At 41.4% G+C, this 26,945-nt stretch overlaps 1 protein-coding gene across 11 annotated transcripts in view; it reads right to left on the reverse strand.

Annotated features, from left to right (window-relative positions):
* The window catches only part of rims1a (regulating synaptic membrane exocytosis 1a), an 879,579-nt gene that overhangs the window by 502,784 nt on the left and 349,850 nt on the right, over nucleotides 1-26,945 (reverse strand). For all 11 annotated transcript variants that reach the window (XM_072557828.1, XM_072557837.1, XM_072557845.1 and 8 more), the window contains one exon: nucleotides 16,285-16,498. In XM_072557828.1, the coding sequence (XP_072413929.1) occupies nucleotides 16,285-16,498 (214 nt within the window). The remainder of the gene's footprint in view (nucleotides 1-16,284; nucleotides 16,499-26,945) is intronic.

Here is a 26,945-nt window from a genome sequence, read left to right on the forward strand (position 1 = left end):
TTCAAAGTCTAGTTCTTAATCCTAATCAGACAGTCAAAAGGATTAACAAACACACCAAAGCACAAAAAAACTAAACTGACAAGTGTCAATTGACATTAATAAAATATGTCTGAGCGACAAGAGCTGTTTCAGTTAAAGGACAGACTGCAACTAAAGAATTCTAACCAAACGTTGTAACGAGCATTGTTAAAACAGGCATCCTCCATACACCATTAAATAGTGAGGGATTGATATATAAGCCATTCTCTGAATAATCTACTATAATCGTGGAAGTATCAAAAAGTATTTTGTTACTGTGAGTGATGAATTCTAAGTTGGTATGAGAAACAGTTTTGATATTTAAAACCGTAATTTCCTATGATCTACTTAATGGATAAATGTATGTCCAGTCTAATCTCTGCACAACTGAAAAGAAAGAGCTCATGATTTAACAGAAGCATCATAGATTAGTTTTAATTTTCTGAAAGTCTGCCAGCTTAACCTTTAATAATATTTCTGTCTGTTAGGGTGAGTCATGTCATTTATTCAAGATTTTTTTCCAAACCAAACAATGTACAAATAATGGGTGACAAGGTGGCTCAGTGGTTAGAACTGCAAACTCACAATGCAGGGATCCAGGTTCGACTCCAGCCTCGGGTGACTGTCTGTGTGGAGTTCGTACATTCTTACTATGTCTCCCAGGTGTGTGGTTTCCTCCCACAATCCAAAAATGTGCGGGTTAGGTGAATTGGCCATGCGAAATTACCCACAGTGTTCAGAGATGTGTAGGTTAGGGGCATTAGTCAGAGGAAATGTACAGTAATATGGTAGGGCAATGGACTTGGGTGGGATACTCTTTGGAGTGTTGGTGTGGACTTGTTGGGCGAAATGGCCTGTTTCCACATTGCAGGAATTCTATGATCTATGAGGTGTTTTAGATTTTAAAAAATTCAATGTTGTTTTAGACCTGAGTTTCAAGTTTGTCTCTGGGACAGGTGAGGTGCCCCCTTGAAATTGTTAGCAGCAGACATGAATGTGCATAAGATTTTAAAATTTTATTTAACAAATGAAAATCTCCAAAGATAAGCAACATCCTCTTATTTTTATGAGTTTAAGTCTGCCATTTAGTATGAAGAGCTGAATGAGAATTACTTATCAGTAACATATGCATTTTTTTCATCTGTCCACAAGCACATCAGGGGCTTGTACTAAAATCCCAGCCATAGACTCTAGCTTCACAGGGCCTCTGGTTTGTCCTGAAAAGATTTTTAAGCAAGGACACTCATGCCACAATAACTCAATGCGTAAATGCCTACCCTTCAACAGATGGGTTTTGTCATGAGAACATTTTAGTGACTTTCCATGTTAGTAGTGAATTATGGATATGATCTTTGGAAATGTCAAGCTGCCAAATTATTTAAATATTCTACACTATAAATGTTGACCCATTACTGTATAGGATTGGTGTTGCCTGACTTCTCCCATAGGGATGGGTGGAATTCAGAGAGAATGTTTAGCAGGGGCAATTTAGCAAGGGTGGATAATATTTATTTTAATACAAGGAGTTTGATGAACAAGCCAGATGAGTTGAGGGCACAAAAAAAACATGTGTAACATGTCATTGCTGTTGCGAGACCGACAGCTCTATATTCTATGACATGTGGTCTTCAGGCGAGCCAGGGAAGGGCATAAAAGAGGATGCAGTGTTGAAATTTAGATCAGAATCAATTACAGCAGTAAGCAGGGATGACATCTTAGAAAGCTCCATAAATAAAGCCATCTGGGGTGAATTTAATAATCAAAACAGGAGCCATCACATGGCTGAGAGTGCATGAAAAGCCCCTAACAGTCCAATATAAGTAGAAGAGCAGACATGTAGGCAAATTTCAGGGAGGTGTATATGCAAAAGAGTAGTGATGATAGGGGATTTCAACTTCCCCAACTTTAACTGAGGTAGTCCAAAGGGGATTGATAAGGGAACATCGAGCAGATGTTCTCCTTTGTGGGATAATCTAGGACAAGAGGTTCTAAATGAATACTTTTTGTCAGAATTCATAATGAGAGGAACAAAACAGACATCAAAAGCAGGGAGAATGTCTGTGATTATAACTAAATAACTTAGCATACACAAAGAGCAGGCTTAAAAGTCGATCAACCTCCAGGGCTGTTTGATAGGTATCCCAAGTTATTGAGTAATAGCAAGAGAGGAAAGAGCAGGGGTGCTTGTAAAAATTTTCAATTCCTCTCTGACCACAGGACAGGTACCAGAGATCGAGAGAACAGCCAATGTGGAACTTCTATTCAAGAAGTGAGCAAGGAATAAAAAAGAAACTGTAGACGAGTCAGTCTAATCTCAATTGTGGGGAAACAACGAAAAGCAATTGTAAAGGACATCTCTATGACTCTATTTGAAGAGATGGGGATTAATCAAGAGCAGTCAGTATTGTTAAAGGGAGATCACAACTGACCAATTTGAATTTTTCAATGAGGCCACCAGGTGTATAAATAAGGGCAATGGTTTTGATGTTGTCTACTTCAACTACAGCAAGACTTTTGATACAGTCTGCATGGGAGACTGATAACAAAGGTAAGATCCATGGGAACCAAGGACATTTAGCAAATTGGTTCCACAATTCGAGCCATAGAGAACCTTCAGTCCAACTTGTCCATGCTGACTAGGTATCCTAACCTAATCGAGTCCTATTTGCCAGCATTTGGCTCATATCCCTAAAAACCCTTCCTGTTCATATACCCATCCAGTTGCCTTTTAAATACTGTAAATCAAAAGAGGAGCCATCACATGGCTGGGAGTGCATGAAAATCCCCCTAACAGTCCAATAGAATTAGAAGAGCCGACATGTCGACAAATTTCAGGGAGGTGTATATGCAAACGGGTAGTGATGATAGGGGATTTCAACTTCCCCAACTTTAACTGGGGTAGTCCAAAGGGGATTGATAAGGGGACATCGAGCAGATGTTCTCCCTTGTGGGAATATCTAGGACAAGAGGTTATAGAGTGAGAAAAGGTATGATTATAACTAAAGAAATTAGCATACACAGAGAGCAGGCTAAAAAGTAGATCAATCTCTAGGGCTGGATGATGGGCATCCCAAGTTGTTCAGTAATAGCAAGAGATGAAATAGCGGGGTGCTTGTAAAAATTTTCAATTCCTCTCTGGCCACAGGATAGGTGCCAGAGATCTGTCAGAATACTATAAATGTTCCAGCATCCACCACTTCCTCTGGCAGATGATTCCATACATGCACCGCCTTCTGCATGAAAAAGTTGGCCCTTAGGTCCCTTATACATCTTTCCCCTCTCACCATAAACTTATGACCTCTAGTCCTGGACTCGCTCATTCAGGGAAAAGACCATGCCCCTCATGATTTTATAAACCTCTATAAGGTCACCCCCTCAGCCTCCGACATGTCAGGGAAAACAGCCCCAGCCTACTGAGCCTATCCCTACAGCTCAAAACCTCCAACCTTTGTAAATTTTTTCTGAACCCTTTCAAGTTTCACAACACCCTTCCGATATTGGCTGAGTGATGGTGGCAGAGGGTTGAGGGTCGATTTTCTGACTGGAAGACTGCAGCCAATGGGATCAGACAGTAGTCAATATTGAAAATCTTAACGGTTATTGTTAATATACATGTTTTATGTTTGAACGTAGGTGGGTTGATGAGCAAATTCAAACAAAATACAAAAAATTGGTCATATAGTAAATCTAGAGGAGGATAGCTTAGATTACATGAGGATAAGCTTGAGCTGGTCAGATATGCTGGTCAGAAGCAAATCAATTCATGAGAGGTGATGCACTTGGACAGGACAAACAAGGCAAGGAATTACATGATGAACAGGGGTTGGACCCTAGGACCCAAGAAGCAGAAAGACCTCAGAACGTGTACACCACCAGTCCCTTAAAGTATCAGAAAAGGTGGATAAAGTGGTTTAAGAAGGCATAATCAAGAGGGGGATGCAAAAACACAAGTAGTTGTTATAGGGGATTCTGTAATCAGGGGAACAGATAGTATCTTATACAAGCCGGACCGGGAGTCCCGTATGGTGTGTTGCCTGCCCGGTGCCATGGTGCAGAACATCTCTGACCAGCTTGAAAGGGCATTCGAGAGGGAGGGGGAGGATCCAGTTTTTGTGGTCGACGTTGGGACTAACAACATAGGCAAAGCGAGGGGGGAGGACGTGTTTGGGGATTATCGATTACCAGGAAGGAAATTGAAGTACAAGTCCTCAAGGGTCATAATTTCCGATTACTGCACAAGCCATCTGCCAATTGGCATAGGGATAAGAAAGTAAACACGTGGCTAAGGGACTGGTGTGGGAAAGAGGGATTCCATTTCATATGGCATTGGCTTCAGTTTTGGAACTCGGGGAATCTGAACCATTGGGACTGTCTTAACCTGAACTGATCTGGAACCAGTGTTCTAGCGAAAAGGATAAATAGGGTGGTCAGTAGGATTTTAAACTTCTGACTCGGGGGAGAAGTGAAAGCGAAAACGACAGTGAGTATGGAGTTAAATGGATAGATAAGCAGCAGGACAGCATGTGTGCAGGTTGGTTTAAGTTTGAGGCAGACTAGGAATGCAGCAAAAAGTCAGGATAACTTAGGACATCTTATGATTTCCAATATCTCTAATAATGATAAGAAAGTTAGCGTTAAGGCACTTTACCTGAATGCTTGTAGTATTCTTAACAAAGTAGATGAATTGTGAATGATTACAATGTGGTAAGCATCACAGATATGTGGTTGTAGGGGTTCAGGACTGGCAGTTAAACATTCAAGGATTTACTACTTATCGAAAAGACAGAGAGATGGGCAGAGGGGGCGGGGTCGCCTTGCTAGTTAAGAATGAAACTAAATCTATGGCGCTGAATGACATAGGGTCAGATGATGTGGAGTCTGTGTGGATGGAGTTGAAGAACCACAAAGGCAAAAAAAACTATAACGGGAGTTATGTTCCTAAAAGTGGTCAGGACCAGGGTGTAAGATGTACCAGGAAATAGAAAGGGCATGTCAGAAAGGCAATGTCACGGTGATCATGGGGGACTTCAATATGCAGGTGGTCTGGGTGAATAATGTTGCTGGTGGATCCAAAGAAAGAGAATTCAAGGAATGCTTACAGGATTTCTTTTGGAACAGCTTGTGATGGAACCCGCAAGGGAGCAGGCTATTCTGGATGTAGTTCTATGTAATGAGCCAGACTTTATAAAAGATCTTAAAGTAAGGGAACACTTAGGAGGTAGCTATCACAATATGTAGAGTTCAGTTTGCAGTTTGAAAGAGAGAAGGCAGAATTGGATGTTACAGTTAAATAAAGGTAATTACAGGGGCACGAGAGAAGATCTGACAAAATTCGACTGGAAGCAGAGACTAGCGGGGAAGACGGTAGAGCAGCAATGACAGGAGTTTCTGGTTGTAATTGAGGACAGAGGTTCATCTCAAAGAAAAGAAAGATTATCCCGGGGGTGGTGGAGGAGGTTAGACAGCCATACCTGACAAAGACAGTCAGGACATTTATCAAAGAAGAAGTGAGACCCTACAAAGTGGCTAACAGCACTGGAAAATCAGAAGATTGAGAAGGCTACAAAAACAGAGAATAACAAAGAGAGAAATAAGGAAGGAGAGGATCAAATACGAAGGTAGGCTAGCCAGCAATATTACAAATGATAGCAAAAGTTTCTTTCAATACATTAGAAACAAACAAGAGGCACAAGTAGACATTGGGCCGCTCCAAATTGATGCTTCAAGACTAATGATGGAAGATAAGGAAATAGCTGAAGAACTTAATAAGCACTTTGCATCAACAATTAAGGAGAGTCAGGAAGCAGAGTTGAGTATGGCAGCCATTACAAAAGTGCTAGAAAAGCTAAAAGATCTAAAAATTGATAAATCTCCTGACCCCGATGGGCGACATCATAGAGTTCTGATGGAACGGGCTGAGAAATAGTGGAGGTGTTCGTTGTGATCTTTCAAAACTCATTGGAGTCAGGGAAAGTCCAAAGTGATTGGAAAATGATTGTTGTAACCCCTTGTTCAAGAAAGGATCAAGACAAATGATGGGAAATTATAGGCCAATTAGCCTAACTTCGGTTGTTGGTAAAATTCTAGAATCCATCGTAAAGGATGAGATTTCTAAATTCTTGGAAGTGCACAGTCGGATTAGAACAAGTCAACATGGATTTAGATTAGATTAGATTGGATTCCCCACAGTGTGGAAACAAGTCTGCAACGACCCTCCGAAGAGCAATCCACCCAGACCTATTCCCCTACATTCATCCCTGACTAATGCACCTAACACTATGGACAATTTAGCATGGCCAATTCACCTAACCTGCACTGTGGGACTAGAGCGCCTGGAGGAAACCCACACAGACATGGGGAGAATGTGCAAACTCCACACAGACAGGTGCCCAAGGTTGGAATTGAACCCGGGTCCCTGGTGCTAACCACTGAGCCATGCAGTAAGGGGAGATCATGCCTGACAAACCTGTTAGAACTCTTTGAAGAGGTAACAAGTAGATTAGACCAGGGAAACTCAGTGGATGTTATCTATCTAGACTTCCAAAAGGCCTTTGATACGGTGCCTCATGGGAAGCTGCTGAGTAAGGTAAGGACCCATGGTGTTCAAGATGATCTATTGGAAAGGATTAAGGATTGGCTGTCTGACAGAAGGCAGAGAGTTGGGATAAAAAGGTTCTTTTTCAGAATGGCAACTGGTAACAAGTGGTGTCCCGCAGGGTTCAGTGTTGGGGCTGCAGCTGTTCACTTTATATATTAATGATCTAGATGAAGGGACTAGAGGCATTCTCGTGAAGTTTGCCAACGACACAAAGTTAGGTGGACATGCAGGTAGTACCGAGGTGTTGGGGAGACTGCAGAAAGATTTAGACAGTTTAGGAGAGTGGTTCAGGAAATAGCTGATGAAATTTAATGTGAGCAAATGCGAGATCTTGCACTTTGGTAAAAAGAATACCGGCATGGACTATTTTCTAAACAGTGAGAAAATTCATAAAGCCAACATACAAAGGGATCTGGAAGTGTTAGTCAAGAATTCTCTACAGGTTAACTTGTGGGTTGAGTCTGTGATTAAATAAGCTAATGTAATGATGTCATTTATCTCAAGAATGTAAAAGCAGTGATGTGCTTCTAAGACTTTATAGAGCTCTAGTTAGGCCCCATTTGGAATACTGTGTCCACTTTTGGGCCCCACACCTCAGGAAGGACATACAGGCACTGGAGCGTGTCCAGCAGAGATTCACACAGAGGATCCCTGGAATGAGTGGCCTAACATATGATGAACGGCTGAGGATCCTAGGATTGTATTAATTAGAGTTTAGGGGAGATCTAATAGAAACTTACAAGATAATGCATGGCCTAGAAAGGGTGGACGCTGGGAAGTTGTTTCTGTTAGGCGGGGAGACTAGGACCCATGGGCACAGCCTTAGAATTACAGGGGGTCAATTTAGAACAGAAATGAGGAGCCATTTCTTCAGCCAGAGAGTGGTGAGACTGTGGAATTCATTGCCACAAAGCACAGTGGAGGCCAGGACATAAATGTCTTCAAGGCAGAGCTTGATAAATTCTTGATCTTGCAAGGAATTAAGGGCTATGGGTAGAGTGTGAGTAAGTGGAGTTGAAATGCCCATCAGCCATGATTAAATGGCAGGGTGAACTGGATGGGCCAAATGGCCCTACTTCCACTCCTATGCCTTCTGGTCTTAAGGTCTTACATGGTTTATTTGCCTTTATTAGACAAGGCATAGATTTAAGAACAGTTAGGCTATAATTGTATAAAATGTGAGAATACTGTGTCCAATTTTGGGCCCCACACCTCAGGAAGGACATTCTGATAAAGAGCTCTTCCGAAACATTAATTTTCCTGCTCCTCAGACGCTGCCTGACCTGCTGTGCTTTTCTAGCACTACTGTAATCTTGACTCTAATCTCTAGCATCAGCAGTACCCACTTTCACCTGTATAAAATGTTAGTTGGGCCACAGCTAGGGTACTATGTGCAGATCTGGAATCCACATCATAGGAGCGATTAGAGAGAATTGGAGATGATGCACTGTGGGTTTACCAGGATGATGCCTCCATTGGAAAATCCCAGTTAGAGCAAAAATAGCATAAACTGGGGTTGTTTTCTTTAGAGGAGAGATTGAGAGGGGACACAATTGAAATTATGGGGGCATAGATAGTTAAGACAGGAAGGAACGTTTCGCCTTTGATTTAGAGATTAATGGCAAGTGACACAGATTTAATATAAAGGGCAGAAGGTTTAGAGAAGGTACAAGGAAAAACATTTTTACCTAGAGTGATGGGAATCTGGAACTCGCTGCCTGTAAGAATGGTAGAGGCAGAAAACTTCAAAACATCAAAGAAGTATTTAGATGTACACTTGCAATTACAAATGTAACTGAGTTCTTTTACAAGGTGACACAGGCAGTAGTTGAGGGTAGTGCTGTGGATATTGTATGTTAGGACTTTCAGAAAGCATTTGGTACGATGGCCCATGGCAAGTTCGTTAGCAATTTAGGCACAGTGGCTCACAGTGCTAGGGACCCAGGTTCAACTCCAGCCTTGGGGAACTGACTGTGTGGAGTTTGCACATTCTCCCTGTGTCTGCATGGGTTTTCCCCGGGTGCTCCGGTTTCCACCCACAGTCCAAAGATGGCTATTGTTACATCACAGGGTAAACCCTCCTGCTTAATTTAAACCAGCAACACAGAAAAGGTTTATCCTGTGCAGTAGTCTGTGAAAATTCAAGAGGCCAAGAACTATTTAAAGTAAAAATTAACAACTTTATTCCTTAAAGTATAACAGAGAATAATTAACTAACAACTATTTACAACTCCTTCCTCTAACCTATCTTTTACCTTCTCTTCTATAATATTAGTTCAATAAAACCCCTGATTAAGATTTAACAAAAATTCAAATTTTTAAAACTAGCCAGATGTCAAATCTTCTCTTATATCTTCCTCGGTCTTCTTTTCTTCTTCTTAGGGATTTTTGTTTCATAGTTTACTGATCAATAAAGGTACCTTTAAGAGAGCTATTCTCCAGGCAGTCTGCAGATGCTGGTGGCTTGGCAGTTCTCCCCCAACTGTTCAATTTTCCTCGGTCTTATACTCCAAAAGCATCGGATTGTGTCATTGGTTTTTAGGATTGTCAATATACTAAATTTAAATTTTATTGGAGTTTAGTATTTTTCGGGCTATAATTTAAACTGATTGGCCTAATTCGAATTTGTTTTGTCATCTCGAGGCAACCAGCTAATCGAGTTGTTTGACCAAATGTTACATTATACCTTGTTGTGGTACTGTGTCATATAAATGTTACATTATATCTTGACACTTGGTAGATGTCAAGGTAGTTCTGCTAGCTTTAAACTCTCTTAAATATACAGTACACCCTTACCTTCATAATGTCTCCCCCCTTCAGAAAAAATGGACTATAATAAAGAAAAGATGGCTTTTTTTTTCCATTCTTTAAACACATTACTCTAACATTCAGATAACTTTAATCTAAGTTTATCTTAAGTACTTCCCATATAACTGTGTATAGTATATAAAGATTAAATAAAGACAAATCTCATCTAAATGTTATCAGTTAAAAATCATACATATTGCAAGTACATTCTTATGACCTGCAACATGTACAATTTTTACATTAAAAGTCTGTAACATAAGACTCCAAAGAAATAGTCTGATATTCTTAAACCAAAACAGAAAATGCTGGAAAATCTCAGCAGGTCTGGCAGCATCTGTAAGGAGAGAAAAGAGCTGACGTTTTGTGTCTAACTGACCCTTTGTCAAAGCTCTTTGCTTTTATTTAGTCTCACATTCTTGTTTTTAAAACATTCTAAGTATATAAGTGGATTGTGATCCATGTACACAACCATCTCCGACACATTGTTCGTGACATACACATTAAAATGTTTTGGTAATGCCAGTATCGAACTCAATAGTTCTTTTTCGATAATGGAGTATTTCTTCTGGTGGATGTTGATCTTCTTCGAAAAGTAACCAGCTGGCAGTTCAATCCCATCCTCATCTTCCTGCAGGAGTACAGCTCCAACTCCAATATCACTGGCATCGATGGTGACTTTAAAAGGTTTTGAAATGTTTGGTGTAGTTAAAACTGATTTAGTGGTTAATATGGCTTTCAAATAGTTGAATGCCTCCTGGTATGGTTCTGTCCACTAAAACTTTGTGTTCTTCTGCAGCAAGTCGGTTAGCAGTCCACTTCAGTCATTATACTGCTGAAATTTGGAACAAACTTCGACAGAACCTGCTGAGTTCAAAGAATCAAAACACCTCTTTCTTTGAGGTTGGTCACGGAAATTCCTCAATGACCTTCATCTTTGCGTTCCATGGAGTCAACCTTCTATGATCGATGTTATGTCCCAAGAACGGCATGGTGGCACAGTGGTTAGCACTGCTGCCTCACAGTGCCTGAGACCCGGGTTCAATTCCCGCCTTAGGTGACTGACTGTGTGGAGTTTGCACGTTCTCCCCGTGTCTGCGTGGGTTTCCTTCGGGTGCTCCAGTTTCCTCCCACAGTCCAAAGATGTGCAGGCCAGGTGAATTGGCCATGCTAAGGTGCCCCGTAGTGTTAGGTATGGGTGGGTTGCGCTTCGGCGGGTCGGTGTGGACTTGTTGGGCCGAAGGGCCTGTTTCCACACTGTAATCTAATCTAAAAACATTATCTCTGCTTTCACAAATTCAGTTTATCACCAGTTTTGCTTCTCGTAAGTTTGCTTCAAAGAGATCTGCCAACTGTACCCTGTGATTTTTCCAAGCCTTACTAAAGATCACTACACCATCCACATAGACTGCACAGTTTCTAAACTCAGCCACAACTCTGTTCATGAGTCTTTGGGAAGTGGTGGGTACCTTCTTCATTCCAAAGGGCATCACTTTAAACTGATATAGCCCATTTGGGGTTAGAAACGCAGAAACTTCTTTCATCGACTCTAATAATGGTACCTGCCAGTAACCACGCATTAAGTCCAACACGGTTGGACAGTTCTCCAATCTTGATATTAGACATGAGTCTGATTTTGGAACGGCGTTGACCTTCTGATAATCCACGCACAATCATTGACTTCCGTCCAGTTTGGGAACTAAGACGATCAACAAACTCCACTCGCTCTGACTCAGTTCCATGATATCCTCATTGAGAAGGGCCTTCACCTCTATCTGGACTTGTCTGGCTTTGAAAGGATTAATCGAACAGGGGTGTTGTTTTATTGGAGCAGTATTCCCTACGTCTACTTCATGTACAATAGCATTAGCCCTCCCCATCTGACTCTCATATATGTCCTTATACTTCAGCAACAAATCTTTCAACTGCTTTCTATGCTCCTGAGACAGATAGCTTACTAACCCATTCCACTCCTCAAGCACTTCTTCATTTTTAAATCTATTTTGAAGCCATAAAAATCAACATCATCTGAATTTGACTCCACAATCTGTGGGGCAGTAACTAACACCTGTTTCTCTAGTCCTTTCTCTCTAGTATAATACGGTTTCAACATGTTCATATGATATACCTGATACTTTTTTTTCCTATCTGGCATCTTTACTAGATAGTTCACCTGACTCAACGTTTCCTCAATTTGATACAGACCACCAAATTTGGCTTTGAAGGGATCTCCTATCACTGATAACAGTATGAACATGTTATCCCCTCAGGAAAACGTCCAAGTCTCAGAGCTTTTATGTGCCACCTGCTTCATTCTACATTGTGCTCTCTTTAGGTGCTGTTTAGCTAACTCACCTACTCGGTTTAGTCTTTTCCTCACCTCCAATACATAATCTAAACGTGTGACCTCACACTTTGGTCAATGTTTCTTTAATTAATTTCAAATTTCACTTCATGACCCAATATTAACTCAAAGGGAGTAAACTGAGTAGATTAATTTGGGCATCTCTACTAGCAAACAACACAAATGGAATATCTTTATCCCAATCATTCGAGTAGTCTTGACAGTATGCTCTCAACATGGTCTTCAAGGTCTGAGGCCACCTTTCTAAAGCTCCCTGGGATTCAGGATGATATGTACTGGACTTCAAGTGGATCTAAGTTATCCATAACCTCCTTAAACAGCCTAGCAGTAAAATTTGACCCTTGGTCTAACTGAATCTCTCTTGGTAGCTCATACCATGTGAAGAAAGCTACTAACTCCTCTATCACCTTTTGTGCCTTAATACTCCGTGATGGACTTGCCTCCGGAATTCTGTAGACACATCCATTATTGTAAACAAGTACTGGTTCCCACTTTTAGTTCTCGGGAGGGGACTTACACAATCAATTATAACCCGCATGAACGATTCTTCAAATGCAGGAATTGGCAACAAAGGTGCTGGTGTACAAGCGCCTGTGGCTCACCTACCATTTGGCAAGTATGACACATACGACAAACGTTAAGGCGGTCGATTTTGTAAATGACATTTGTTTTGCTTGTTGTCTGTACAAAATACCTTGTAAGAACTGTAACAAACACTACATTGAACAAACAGGCAGCACGGTGGCACAGTGGTTAGCACTGCTGCCTCACAGCGCCAGAGACCCGGGTTCAGTTCCCGCCTCAGGTGACTCTGTGTGTGGAGTTTGCACATTCTCCCTGTGTCTGTATGGGTTTCCTCCGGGTGCTCCAGTTTCCTCCCACAATCCAAAGATATGTCGGTCAGGTGAACTGGCCATGCTCAATTGCCCATTGTGTTAGGTGTAGGGGAATGGGCCTGGGTGGGTTGAGCTTCGGTGGGTCGGTGTGGACTTGTTGGGCCGAAGGGCCTGTTTCCACACTGTAAGTAATCTAATCTAATACTAACCACCAGAATACATGAACATCAACTAGACACAGAACGATATGACCCTCTCTCACTATTATCCTTACATACAGATGAGGAAGGACACCACTTTTACTGGGTCAACACATCCATCCTAGGACAAGCCAAACAGAGAAATGCACAAGAATTCCAAGAAGCATGGCTTTCCAGCCAGAACTGTATCAACAAACACATTGACTTGGACCTCATTTTCCACTCATGAGAAAAGGAACACGAAATGACATCACAAACCCAAGGAAATCCAAACATATAAATAGAAAGTGGGTTACACCACCAGTGCTTCATTCGGAGGCTCACTGAAGATGTTACCTATTACGGTGACAAAACGTTTGAAAATGAACCTTCTAACTCAGTCAGCAAACCTACATCCATAACAGGCAATGTTTAAATCTGCTGGGATTTTTCATACTCCAAATCTGTTCAAATGCCAAATCCAAGCCCCAAACTGTTCAAATCATGGACAAAAGCCCCCAAACCATTCAAATCCCAGCAATGAGTCCCCATACAGTTCTATCACGAGGTAAACCCTCCTGCCTAATTTAAAACAGCTGCACAGAAAAGATTTATCCCATGTAGTAATCTGTGAAAATCAGAGAGGCCAAGAATTATTTAAAGTAAAAATAACAACTTTACTTCTTAAAGATTAACAGAGAACAATTAACTAACAATTATTTACAACTGCTTTCTCTAACCTATCTTTCACCTTTCTTTCTATAATACTAGTCCGATAAAAGCCCTGATTAAGATTTAACAAAAATTCAAATGTTCAAAACCAGCTAGATGTCAAATCTTCTCTTAGATCTTCCTTGGTCTTCTTTTCTTCTTCTTAGGGATTTCTGTTTCACAGGTTACTGATCAATAAAGGTACCTTTAAGCGAGCTGTTCTCTGGGCAGTCAGTGGATGCTGGTAGCTTGGCAGTTCTCTCCAAACTATTCAATTTTCCTCGGTCTTATACTCCCAAAGCATCTGATTGTGTCACTGGCTTTTAAGATTGTCAATATAATAAGTTCAAACTTTATTGGAGTTTGGTATTTTTCAGGGTATAATTTATCCTGGTTGGCCTAATTTAAATTTGTTTTGTCACCTTCAGACAACCAGCGAATCAAGTTGTTTGACCTAATGTTACATTATATCTTGTTGGTGCTGTGTCAGGTAGCTCTGCTAGCTTTTAACTGTCTTAAAGGTACAGTACACCCACAGCTTCATAACGCTTACTAAATTTCCATAGTGTTCAGAGATGTGTAGGTTAGGTACATTAGTCAGGGAGTAATAGGGGAGGGGAACACGTCTAGATGGGATACCCTTCAGAGGGATAGTGTGAACTTGTTGGGCCAAATGATCTGTTTCCACCCTGTAGGGATTCTATGTATTCTGCATCTATATTTGAAAACAAAGATTTGAAATTGGGTAAAAGATAGGAAAGAGAAGGTGGGTATAGATGGGCATTTCTCAGATTAGAGACAAGTTGAAAGTGGTGTTCCCCAGGGATCAGTCCTGGAACTCTTGATTTTTCTTATTGCTATAAATGACTTGGAGATGAGTGTTGAGGGTGTAATCTCTAAATTTGCAGAGGAGTCTAAAGTCAGGAGAATACTGAATTCTGAGGGTGATGCTGAGCGACATTGACAAGTTGGCCAATTGGGCAGACAACTGGCTGATGAATTTCAATGCTGAGAAATGAGAGGTAATGCATTTTGATAGAAAGTACATAAAGACAATATAGATTTAATGGTTCAACTTTGAGGAGAGCACAAAAGCAGAGGGACCTCAGGGCTCACATACATAATTCTCGGAAAATGGCCAGGCAAGTTGAAATAGTTGTTATGAAGGCTAATAGGATCCTTGAGTTTATAAACAGAGGTATAGGGTATAAAAGCAAGGAAGTGAGGCTATACTCATTTGCAGTATTGTATTCAGTTCTGGGCACCTTATTCAAGGAAGGATATTATTGCCCTGGAGAGTGTTCAAAAGAGGTTTGCTGAAATGATACTAAAACATGGATTTCAGATGCAAGGAAGGACTGGAGAAATTTGGTGTATTCTTTGGAGCAGAGAAGATTAAGAAACATTAATAAGGTATTTAAATTTATGAACAATTTTGACAGGGTACAGAAGGGTATTCTGTTTCGAATAGTTCATAATTCAGTAACTAGAGTCACAATTTCAAGACTGTCATCAAGAGAGCTAGGAGTGAGATGAGGAGAAACCTTTTTACTCAGAGAGTTTAGGTCTGAGTGGGATGCTCTTTGGAAGGTCAGTGTGCACTCAATGGGCTGAATGGCTCATTTCCAAATGCATGAAAGGCAGGAAGGTGGTGTGGAGGATTATCAGATCAGCCATGATCATACTGAAAGGCACAGCAGACTTGTTGGACTGAATGAACTACTTATGCTTCTACACCGTATAGTCTATAACCAGTTGGGTTTAGAAGAATAAGGAGCTATCTTGTTCAAATATAAAAAGTTCTGATAGGATTTGACAGGGTCAATATTGAGAGGGTGCTTCCAATCAAAGAGTATCTCAAACTAGAAAGTGGAATCTCAAAAAAAGGGTTCTCTTAATTCAGACAGAAATAAGGAGGAATTTCTTCCCTCTGAGGATAGTTACCCGTTGGAATTCTTTACTCCAGAGAAAACTAGAGACAACATTAGACAGATTTTAATGTACAAAGGAGTCAAAGATTAAAGAGGCAGGCAGGAGAGTATAGTTAAGGCGAATACCAGATCAATCACGACACAGCAAATGTGATGGACTGAATGGCCTAATCCTGCCCCTTCTTTGCAGAAGAAATGCATACACAAGCCAGGTGCGTATTTTGTTGTCTCCTGAACCCAAATTCCAGGTTAATGCATGAACAGTGGATATGCAGATGTTAATCCTTCTGTATTGCTTGCTAAGAACCAAATTGCCACAGCGTTATGGTTAAACCTGGAAGGTTTTACCAGAACCTTTAGCAACCCCAGTTTACCACAAATGACACATGGCCGGCTTCTGATCAACTCTTCTTTCAATTTATGCCCAGTGTAATAATGAATTTTTTGCGTCAACACCCAAAAGTAGTAGATGGGCTGAGAAGATGTGGAAATAAAGTCAGAGGCTAAGAACTCATGGTATGGTACTCAAGGTTGTCTTACACTGGCACTGTCCTGATAGATTCTATCTACTGGTGCATGGAGGAGACAATACAACCTCTTTCTGAACATAGTCTGAGTGCAATTACTTCGCTCATATTAGAAAGTGGCTTAAGAAAGTATAAAGAACACATTTGTTTCAATACAAGGAAAATGAATCCTATTAAGTTTTGATAGTTTTAAATGGAAGGACAGGGTCTGTGCCTTGCTCCCTAATAAAAAAAATTTACAAAATCAGGATGCAACATCAGTTCCATAAGATGAACAGTGTAAATGCTGAAAAAGTTTTCCCTTGTATACTCACATTATTTGAGCGAAGCATAACCCGACCCCCACACCGAGCACAGAATTTAGTCTGGCAGTAAGAGCAGATATGGCCGCAGCCATCAGCAAACTTGGTTTTGAGGCAGATCCCACAGGTTGGGGTATCATCCTTATGCTCCCCCTGGTAACGGCGTGCTTCATCGCCTATTTTTCGGATCTGTTCCTTATAGCTCTCGAATTGTTGATGTAACCGCCTAGAGGGAGGATGAATGAAATAAAGTTAGGTTTGTGATTTCAGATCCTTGTGTACATGGCATGATAGTCATGTTTGTGTTGTGGAGCAGAGTCACATCACCAAGCTATTGCATCCTCACCAGAAAGAGTTTTTCTAGTCAAGTCTCACGGCCTAGAGGGAGAAAACTGTATGAATCAGTATGAAACCTGTATGAAACCAGAGCAAGATGTATTGGCATATATTGGTTTTCATCACATCAGATCTGGATTTATTCTGTTGCACTGAAATTTGGCACCAGTGGTTTTCATGACTTTTTGGCACAGACTCAGATTAATCTACACAAACCCACACTGCCTCTTCGTATCATTCATTTGAGACTTATGCTTAACATCTCATTTGTCTTTTTTGTTATTATTAGACTATTCCTGCTCCACACCAACATCTTTCCTCCTTTATAATTGCAGCAATAAACTTTAAACAAAAACACATCATAGGCATTGCCGTTTTTCATATTATTATAAATGAAAGATTGAGGAATCATGTTTCCTTACATGGAAATGGAAAGTACCAAACGGTTAAGCACCTTACTAGCAGTGGGGGCTTTTTTTCGGAGTCCAAAATAAGAAGTATTATCATCCTTAGCTATGCACCTGTGAACTGGGGCAAATGTGGAAGAAAATTTTGTGTTGGCGCTCAGGAAGAATCCAGGGGTAAAACTATGAGGGGAAAGATAGAGGGAGGATCTTCAACTCCTAAACCAAGGTCATGATTCTTCCATACTTAGGCATGGACACAGAGCAGAATAAACTTCTCTCGGGAGACAAATTAACATACAAATTAAGGAAGACAGAGAGAGAAAAGAATATACACATAATGAGAGAAAAAAACTGAATGAAATTGCCAACTGGTTCTGAGCGCAGGCTTTTGAAATTAATGCAGAGAGCTCAACAGCAGTCACTGCTTCCAGCTTAAAATGTTCCAATGAGGGCAATAAAGTTTGACAAACTTTCCTACATTTACTCGAGCCCACCAAGGCACAATAAAGTAAAAGCAAAATACTGAGGATAATGGAGAAACTCAACAGGTTTGGCAGCATCTGTGTAGAGAGAAAAAGAGTTAATATTTTAATCCAATATAACCAGGAATTTAGTTCTGAACCAGAGTCATACTGAACTTGATATGTTAACTGTTTTGTTGTCATACCTGCTGAATTTCTTCAGCACTTTCTGTTTTTATTTAAAGCACAACATAAGGCTGGAATTGTATTTTTTTTACCCTTGCTGGGATTCCCAAGAAGACTGGTGAGTGAGGGCAGCTGGAGCAGTCCTCTGGGACCTTCACAGCAGGGTGCACTGTTGAGGGAGGACAGCAGTGACAGGAGTCAGAACAGAATCAAAGAATGCCAACAGTGCAGCAAGAGGCCATTTGACCCATTGAGTCTGCAACGATCCTCCAAACAGCATCCCACCCAAACCCATCCACCAAAGTACAGTGTTTCTTAATCATTTCCAAAAAAGGCTTTCTTCAATTTGTGCCAACCTAAAATAATATGAAGATCTGCAAGGGAATACTTATGTATAAGAGCAGAATCAAAAATAAAAAAAAAGAATTCATTCATTCATACACTAAAAACTGTTCTCGACAAACAGCTAAAGGATTGTGGTTGCTTGAGGAACTGGAGTTTGAACTTTGAACACTGTGATACATCAGGGAGGAGGACAGTTACTTGGATGTTGTGTTAAAGGAGGCAGTCACGCCACTTAGATTAACTACCTCAAACTCAGTCAGTGTCCCTGGGTCCACCACAACAGTGTGTTCGAATATATGTAATCCCTTACTTAATTCTTTCCTATGTTAACCTGTCCTCTTTTCAATATTTAGGCTGCTTTGTGGATTCTTCTGGATCCTCCCCTACTAAGTTACTGGTTTTGAATTTATCCTACACACTAGGACAAAGGTTCCATCCTGGATTAACTGAATCCATTCCATCTGTACAGCTTCTTACAATCCCAGAACTCATGCCAGTTTCTTTCCAGTCTGCTTTACTCAGTAACAAGCAAGCATCACCATTGATCAGTCGACAGTGAACTTTATCAGAGATGTGGGTCTCTTTCACCAAAGAATGTTGTTTTGTAAGTGTGAATAGTCATAATACTCTTATCATTAATACTTTTAATTGTCTAATTACTGGTTTTATTGTAGCATACTTAACCTGAAGGTAGAACACTATTCAAGTGACATTGAAAGGTGTATGAAAGAATGAGTCACACTCACAAGCAACAAGATGTTACGATGAGTAGTCACATGTGAATGTGTTGATCAGATGAAGATGTGCTCTAAAATACAAAGTTATTCAGTTACTATGTCATAAAGAGTCATAAAATGTCAGAGTCCTGCTGCATGGAGGCGGGTCCTTAAGCTCAAACTGGTCCATGTTGACCAAAATGTCCCTCCATGCTAACCCTATTTCCCTGCACTTGGCTCATATTCTTCTAAACATTTCCTATCCATGTATCTGTCCAACTGCACTTTAAGTGTCATTAATGTAACTGCCACAACCACTTCTGCTGGCAGCTCATTCCATATGTAGGGCAGCACGGTGGCTCACAGTGCCAGAGACCCAGGTTCAATTCCAGCCTTGGGTGACGGTCTGTATGGAGTTTGCACATTCTCCCAGTGTTGGTGTGCTCCAGTTTCCTCCTACAATCCAAAGAAGTGCAGGGTAGGTAAATTGGCCATGCTAAATTGCCCATAGTTTTCAGGGATGTGTAATTCATGTGCATGAATCAGGGATAAATATAGAGGAATGGGTTTGGGTGGGATACTGCTCGGAGGGTTGGCGTGGGCTTGTTGAGCCAAAGGGCTGGTTTGGACACTGTAGGGATTCCTTGATGTGTACCACTCTCTGTGTTAAAAAAAGTTGCTCCTCAGGCTCCCTTTTTATAAAATTCATTTGTGAGACTTGACGTTGCTGGCTGGCCAGCATTGATAACTCATCTCTATTTGCCCTTGAGAAGCTGGTGATGAGCTGAATTCTTGATTCGCTGCAGTCGAATTGATGTGGGTTGACCCAAAATGCCAGGAGGGAGGGAATTCCTACAGTTGACCCAACAACTGTGAAGAAACGGTGGTATATTTCCAAGTCAGATGGAAGTGGTCGTGCATTTGCAAGGTGCTGTCTAAGAGTCTTTGGTGTATTACTGCAGTGCATCTTGTAGATAATACACACTGCTGCCACCGAGCGCTGGTGGTGGAGGGATTGAATGTTTTGTAGATGTGATGATAACCAATCGGATTGCTTTGTCCTAGATGCTGTCAAGCTTCTTGAGTGTTGCTGGAGCTGCACCCATTCAGGCAGGTGGGGCGCATTCCATCACACTCCTGACTTGTGCCTTGTAGATGGTGAATAGACTTTGGGGTGTCAGAAGGGGGGTTAGTTGCTGCAATATTCCTAGTCTCTGACCTGCTCTTGTAGCCACTGTGTGTATGTGGTGAGTCAAATTGAGTTTCTGGTTAGTAGTAACCCAAGGATATTGATAGTGGGGGATTCAGTGATGGTAATACCGCTAAACGTCAAGGGGCGGCGTTTAGAGTGTCTCTTATTGGTAATGGTCATTGTATGGAATTTGTGTGGCGTGAATGTTATTTGCAACTTGTCAGCCAAGCCTGGATATTGTCCAGATCTTGTTCCCTGTGAGAACAGAATGCTTCAGTATCTGAGGATTCACGAATGGTGCTGTACAGTGTGTAATCATCGGTGAACATCCCCACTCTGACCTTATGACAAAGGGAAGGTCATTGATGAAGCAGCTGAAGATTTTTGGGCCGAGGACATTAACCTGAGGGACCCCTGCAGACCTGTCCTGGAGCTGAGGTGACTGACTCTCCACAACCACAGCCATCTTTGTGCCAGGTATGAATCTAACCAGTGGAGGATTTGCCCCCTAATGCCTATGATTCCTCTCTAACCTTAAACTGATGCCCTCAAGTCCTCGATTCCTCAACCCTGGTAAAAAGATTTGAGTACATACACCCTATCCATGGCTCTCAGTCTTATACACTCCTATAAGATCCCCCTCAGTCTCCTATGCTCTAAAGTAAGAAGTCCTAGTTTGTCCAACCTCTCCCTATAACTCAGAACCTTGAGTTCTGGTAACATCCCTGTAAATTTCTTCTACATTCTTTCCAATTTAATCACATCCATCCTATAACATATATATCTATATCATTGATAGTCACAGGTGAGGTGCTGGAAGACTGGAGGTTGGCAAACGTGGTGCCACTGTTTAAAAAGGGCAGTAAAGACAAGCCAGGGAACTGTAGACCGGTGAGCCTGACCTCGGTGGTGGGCAAGTTGTTGGAGGGAATCCTGGGGGACAGGATGTAGATGTATTTGGAAATGCAAGGATTGATTCGGGATAGTCAACATGGCTTTGTGCATGGGAAATCATGTCTCACAAACGTGATTGAGTTTTTTGAAGTAACAAAGAAGATTGATGAGGGCAGAGCAGTAGATGTGATCTATATGGACTTCAGTAAGGCATTCGACAAGGTTCCCCATGGGAGACTGAATAGCAAGGTTTGATCTCACAGAATACAGGGAGAACTAGCCATTTGGATACAGAACTGGCTCAAAGGTAAAAGACAGAGGGTGGTGGAGGATTGTTTTTCAGACTGGTGGCCTGCGACCAGTGGAGTGCCACAAGGATCGGTGCTGGGCCCTCTACTTTTTGTCATTTACATAAATGATTTGGATGTGAGCATAAGAGTTAGTAAGTTTGCAGATGACACCAAAATTGGAGGTGTAGTGGACAGCAAAGAGGGTTACCTCAGATTACAACAGGATCTTGACCAGATAGGCCAATGGGCTGAGAAGTGGCAGATGGAGCTTAATTCAGAAAAATGCGAGGTGCTGCGTTTTGGGAAAGCAAACCTTAGCAGGACTCATACACTTAATGGTACGGTCCTTGGGAGTATTGCTGAACAAAGAGATCTTGGAGTACAGGCTCATAGCTCCTTGAAAGTGGAGTCGCAGATAGATAGGATAGTGAAGAAGGCGTTTGGTATGCTTTCCTTTATTGGTCAGAGTATTGAGTACAGGACTTGGGAGGTCATGTTGCGGCTGTACAGGACATTGGTTAGGCCACTGTTGGAATATTGCATGCAATTCTGGTCTCCTTCCTATCGGAAAGATGTTGTGAAATGTGAAAGGGTTCAGGAAAGATCTACAAGGATGTTGCCTGGGTTGGAGGATCTGAGCTACAGGGAGAGGCTGAACAGGCTGGGGCTTTTTCCCTGGACCGTCGGAGGCTGAGGGGTGACCTTATAGAGGTTTACAAAATTATGAGGGGCATGGATAGGATAAATAGACAAAGTCTTTTCCCTGGGGTCAGGGAGTCTAGAACAAGAGGGCATAGGTTTAGGGTGAGAGGGGAAAGATATAAAAGAGAGCTATGGGGCAACGTTTTCACACAGAGGGTGGTACGTGTATGGAATGAGTTGCCAGAGAATGTGGTGGAGGCTGGTACAATCGCAACATTTAAGAGGCATTTGGATGGATATATGAATAGGAAGGATTTGGAGGGATATGGGCCGGATGCTGGCAGGTGGGACTAGATTAGGTTGGGATATCTGGTCGGCATGGACAGGTTGGACTGAAGGGTCTATTTCCATGCTAAACATCTCTATGACTCTATAGCAAGGTGACCAAAGCAGTGGCTTAGTGGTTAGCACTGCTGCCTCACAGCGCCATGGACCCAGGTTTGATTCTAGCCTCAGGCTAGAATCTGTCTGTGTGGAGTTTGCACATTCTCCAGTGTCTGCGTGTGTTTCCTCCGGGTGCTTCAGTTTCCTCCCACAGTCCAAAGGTGTGTAGGTTAGGTGAATTGGTCATGCTAAATCGCCCGTAGAGTTAGGTGCATTAGTTAGGGGGAATGGGTCTGGGTAGGTTACTCTTCGAAGGGTCGGTATGGACTGGTTGGGCCAAAGGGTCTGTTTTCATACTGTAGGGAAACCAAAAAAAAAACTGAACAATGTGTAGCCTCACCAACATCCTGTACAACTGCAACATAACTTCCCTACTCAGTTCCCTGACTGATCAAGGCAAGTGTGCCAAAAGCCGCCTTCACTGTCCTGTCTACCTATATATAACTCCATTTTCAGAAAACCATGCACCTGAACTCCCAACGCCCCACTACACTCCTTAAGGTCCTACCATTCACCATGAAACTCCTGTCTTTATTTTGCTAATCAAACAACTGCAATGGGCAATGACTTCAATGATTTGTTTTTCATTTTCAGTGACAAACTGACAGCTGACTCTAGGGAGCAGTGGGGTCTGCTAGATTATCTTTGGGATTGACAAATTGCCAAAGTTAATTTGAGATATGATTACCAGCAGAGCTGAATTTGTTATTGAGAAGCTATATTGGCATATAAATTTCATACAGGAAAATGTCAGCTTGATTCAAGGTGGCAGCTATAATTGTGCATGCAAGGTATGTGTGAAAGTATGATCAACACCTTGCTGTAATGCTGCATGAAATGTTTTGTGCATCACACAGGAAATTTCAGTGCGCTTAGGAAATACTTACAGCCGGCTTGCATATGATTGTGTTTGCAGCTTTCTATCCATAAGTCACACAGCACAGAAACAGCCCATTCAGTCCAACTCATCCATATGACCACCTAAACTGATCTAATTATAAAAAAAACCTCTTCTGCATCTTTCTCTCCCTTTCCTTTCTGTACCTCTTCGCAACTGTCACTCTATCTTCTCTTTTCCTGGGCTTTATCTATCTTTTTCATTTCCTTCCACCTAAACTGATCTAGTTCTACTTGCCAGCATTTGCTCCACACCCCTCTAAATCATCCCTGTTTATGTACCCATCCAATTGCCTTTTAAATGTATCTGTTTCCTCCACCACTTCGTTCCATTCATACACCACCCTCTGTGCGAAAACTTTGCCCCTCAGGTTTCTTTTAACTCTTTCTCCTCTCAACTTAAACCTTCCAAGTCAGAAGTCACATAACACCAGGTTTAGTTGAACAGGTTTATTTGAAATCATAAACTTTCAGAATGCAGCCTTTCACCTGGCAAAGGAGCTACACTCCGAAAGTTTGTGATTTCAAATAAACCTGTTGGACTATAACCTAGTGCTGTGTGACTTCTGACTTTGAGGAGAAAGTGAGGACTGCAGATGCTGGAGATCAGAGCTGTTCCTTGGATGCTGCCTGACCTGCTGCGCTTTTCCAGCAACACATTTTCAGCGCTGTCTTTGTCCACCCAAATCCAACACTGGCACATCCACATCTTCGACATTCTAGTTTTGGTTTCCCCTATCTTGGGAAAAGACCTTGGCTATTCACCCTATCCACATCCCTCAAGACTTTATCAATCTCTAGGAGGTAACCTCTCATGAAGTGGTAATAAGACACATGGTTAAACACTTTAAACAATAAACATTTAAGTAGTATTGTTCAAAACGTTGACTGAACCAAAATACTCATCTCTTACATCAAAGACACAGAGACTCGTGCCAAAAAACAGGTGCTGCCAAGACTCCCTTCAGTTCCATTCTGCATTTCTTTTTTCTCTGCTACTTACAGTTTTTCAGTTCACTCTTGTCCTCTTTCTGTGTAATTTATTTTCCAAAATTATCTCTTCTTCATCTTTCTCTCCCTTTCCTTCCTGTACCTCTTCCCACTGTCTCTCATTCTACCTACTCTTTTCCTGTTTGGACTTGACCCATCTTTTTCATTTCCTTCCATTTTTGTTAGTGTCAGATTCTCTTTCAAATTATCTTCTTTCACACGTGTTTGTGCTCTGTTCTCGTCTGTGCTTTTTCTCTGCCCATTCTCACTCTCTTTTTCTGCTCCTTCCCCTTATCTCAATCGCTTATCTTTGAATATGTCTTTACTTGATCTCTATACCTTTGTTTCTCTTAAAGTGGGAGACATTCAAGGTGAAAATTGCAAGTATACAGTGCATATATGTTTTCATAAAAATGTTCAGGAAAAGAGAACCCTGGACTTCAAGGGACATAAAGGTCATGATTAATAAAAGAAAGGGGGCTTATTGAGGCTTGAGAGAGTGCATGAGAGCAGAACAAACTGGCAGGTAGAATAAGCTAAAACCCAAAGGATTTTTAAAAAATATAAAGAACAAGGAAATAACTAGAAGAGTCAGGACACTGAGAGACCAAAGACATAATCTGTGTGTGTGTGGACCTGAAAGATACGGGTACAGTTTTCAATTACTATTTTGCAAAAGGACAATGTAGGTTTAGATATTAGGATTGAGGACTGTGAAATATTAGAAGGAAGTAACAGAGACAGAGAACGTACTAGTGCTTTTAATAGCTTTAAGAGTGGATAAATCTGAAGTCCAGATGAGATGTATTTCAGGTAGGTAAAGGAGGAAATGGAGGAGATATTGGAGGACCTGGCAGTAATTTTCAAATTGTGTCTGGCCACAGGTGAAAAGCTGAAGAATTGCTAATGTTGCCCCAGTATTAAAAGTGGGAGGAAGCAATAGAGCAGGAAAATACAGGCCAGTCACTCTAACATCATGGTATGCAAGTTACTCCATAAAGGATTCTGAGGGACAGAAGATATCTGGCCTTGAAAAAACCCAGATTAATCACAGAGTGTCAGCATGTGTTTGACAAATTTAATCGAACTCTTTGAGATGGCATGTTGACAAAAGTGACCACGTTTGATGTGGTCTACATGCACCCTCAAGATAGACTGGTGAAGAAAGTAAGAGCCCAAAGAATCTAAGATGAAGTGGTAGATTGAATCAAAATTGGCTCAGAGGCAGGAAGTAGAGGGAGATGGTAGAGGGATGTTTCTGTGACTTGAAGCCTATTCTCAATAGGTTTCCACAGGACTCGGAGCCAGGACCTAATGGTTTGGACTTAAAGACAGGAGTTATGATCATAATGGTGCACTTGATACAGTTTGGTAATGCGAAAACTTGGCAGGGTGATAAATAGTGAGGATGACAGCTATAAACTGCAGGAGGATATTGACAAATTGGTCAGCAGAGCTGAGCATTATCAAATGGAATTCAACCCAGAAAATGTGAGGTAATGGGGATTTTAGACATATCTAACAGGGCAAGAGATTGCACAATAAATGGAAGGCCCCTTGAAGGTAATGAAAATCAGAGGTACCTGATTGTGAATATCCAAAGATCTCTTAAGATAGAACAGCAGGATGGTAAGTTGGTTAGGAAGGCACATGGGATATTTGCCTTTATTTGCTTAGGCATAGAATGCGATTGCAGGAATATTATGCAGGAACTGATGCTCTTTGGATGGTCAGTGGAGACTCAATGGGCAAAATGGCCTCTCTCTATACTGTAGGGATTCTATGGTTTACTTAGGTTGCCAGGATGCTGGGATTTTGCTTTTACTATTGTTGCAAGTTCAAACCTTCTGGATAATTCCCAGTGGAATTGACTCAAAATTTATTCAGAGCTCGAACTCTCCAGAGACTAGACATTGTGTTCCTGACAATAACTGTAAAAATGCTTTTCTCACAAGAGTGCAATGTCTTTCCTCAAGACCATAAAATAGACAAGCAGAATTAGGCAGATATAATTCTCAACCCTATTCTCCAAACTTCTCCACAACCCTTGAACACTTACAACTCAAGAACATATCTATTGCTACCTTGATTACACTCAATTACTTAGTGTCCACAGCCCTCTATGGCAATAACTTCCACACTCTTGCTGAAGAAATTCCTCCTCTTCTCAGTTCTTCATTGTGCCTTCAGGTCTTAATTTCTCCTACTAGTGGAAATGTTATCTCCATGTTCACTCGATCCAGGTCCGTCTGTATTCTGGAAGTTTCAATCAGATTCCCCCCCCCCCCCTTTATCCTTCTAAAATCCATTGAGTATAGACCCTGATTCTGCAATCACTCCTCATACGACAAGCCCTTCATTCCAGAGATCATTCTTGTAAACCTTCTTTGGACCCCCTCTAATGCCAGCACATCCTTCCTTAGGTACAAGTCCAAAACTGCTCACAATATTCCAAATACAATCTGAGCAGAGTCTTATACAGCCTCAGCAACAGATCTCAGCTCTGGTATTCAAGGCCTATTGAAATTAGTACTAACACTGATATGCCTTCCAAACTGTCAAATGAAACTGCATGTTAACTTTAGCAGAATCCTGAACTAGGACCTTTTGTGCTTCAGACTTCTGAAGACTTTCCCCATTAAGAAAAAGAGTCAAATCCTCTATTCTTCCTCCCAAACTGCACACCTGACAGTTTTCCATACTGTGGTCCATCTGCCAGTTCTTTGCCTACTCTACTAACCTATTCCCTCAAAACAGCATTTATAACTTCCAGGAAGTAAAGGTTTTTGTTTTAGATTAGATTAGATTAGATTACTTACAGTGTGGAAACAGGCCCTTCGGCCCAACAGGTCCACACCGCCCCGCCGAAGCGC

The sequence above is a fragment of the Chiloscyllium punctatum genome, chromosome 3 (assembly GCF_047496795.1).
Source record: "Chiloscyllium punctatum isolate Juve2018m chromosome 3, sChiPun1.3, whole genome shotgun sequence".
In the NCBI taxonomy this organism is placed as follows: Eukaryota; Metazoa; Chordata; class Chondrichthyes; order Orectolobiformes; family Hemiscylliidae; genus Chiloscyllium; species Chiloscyllium punctatum.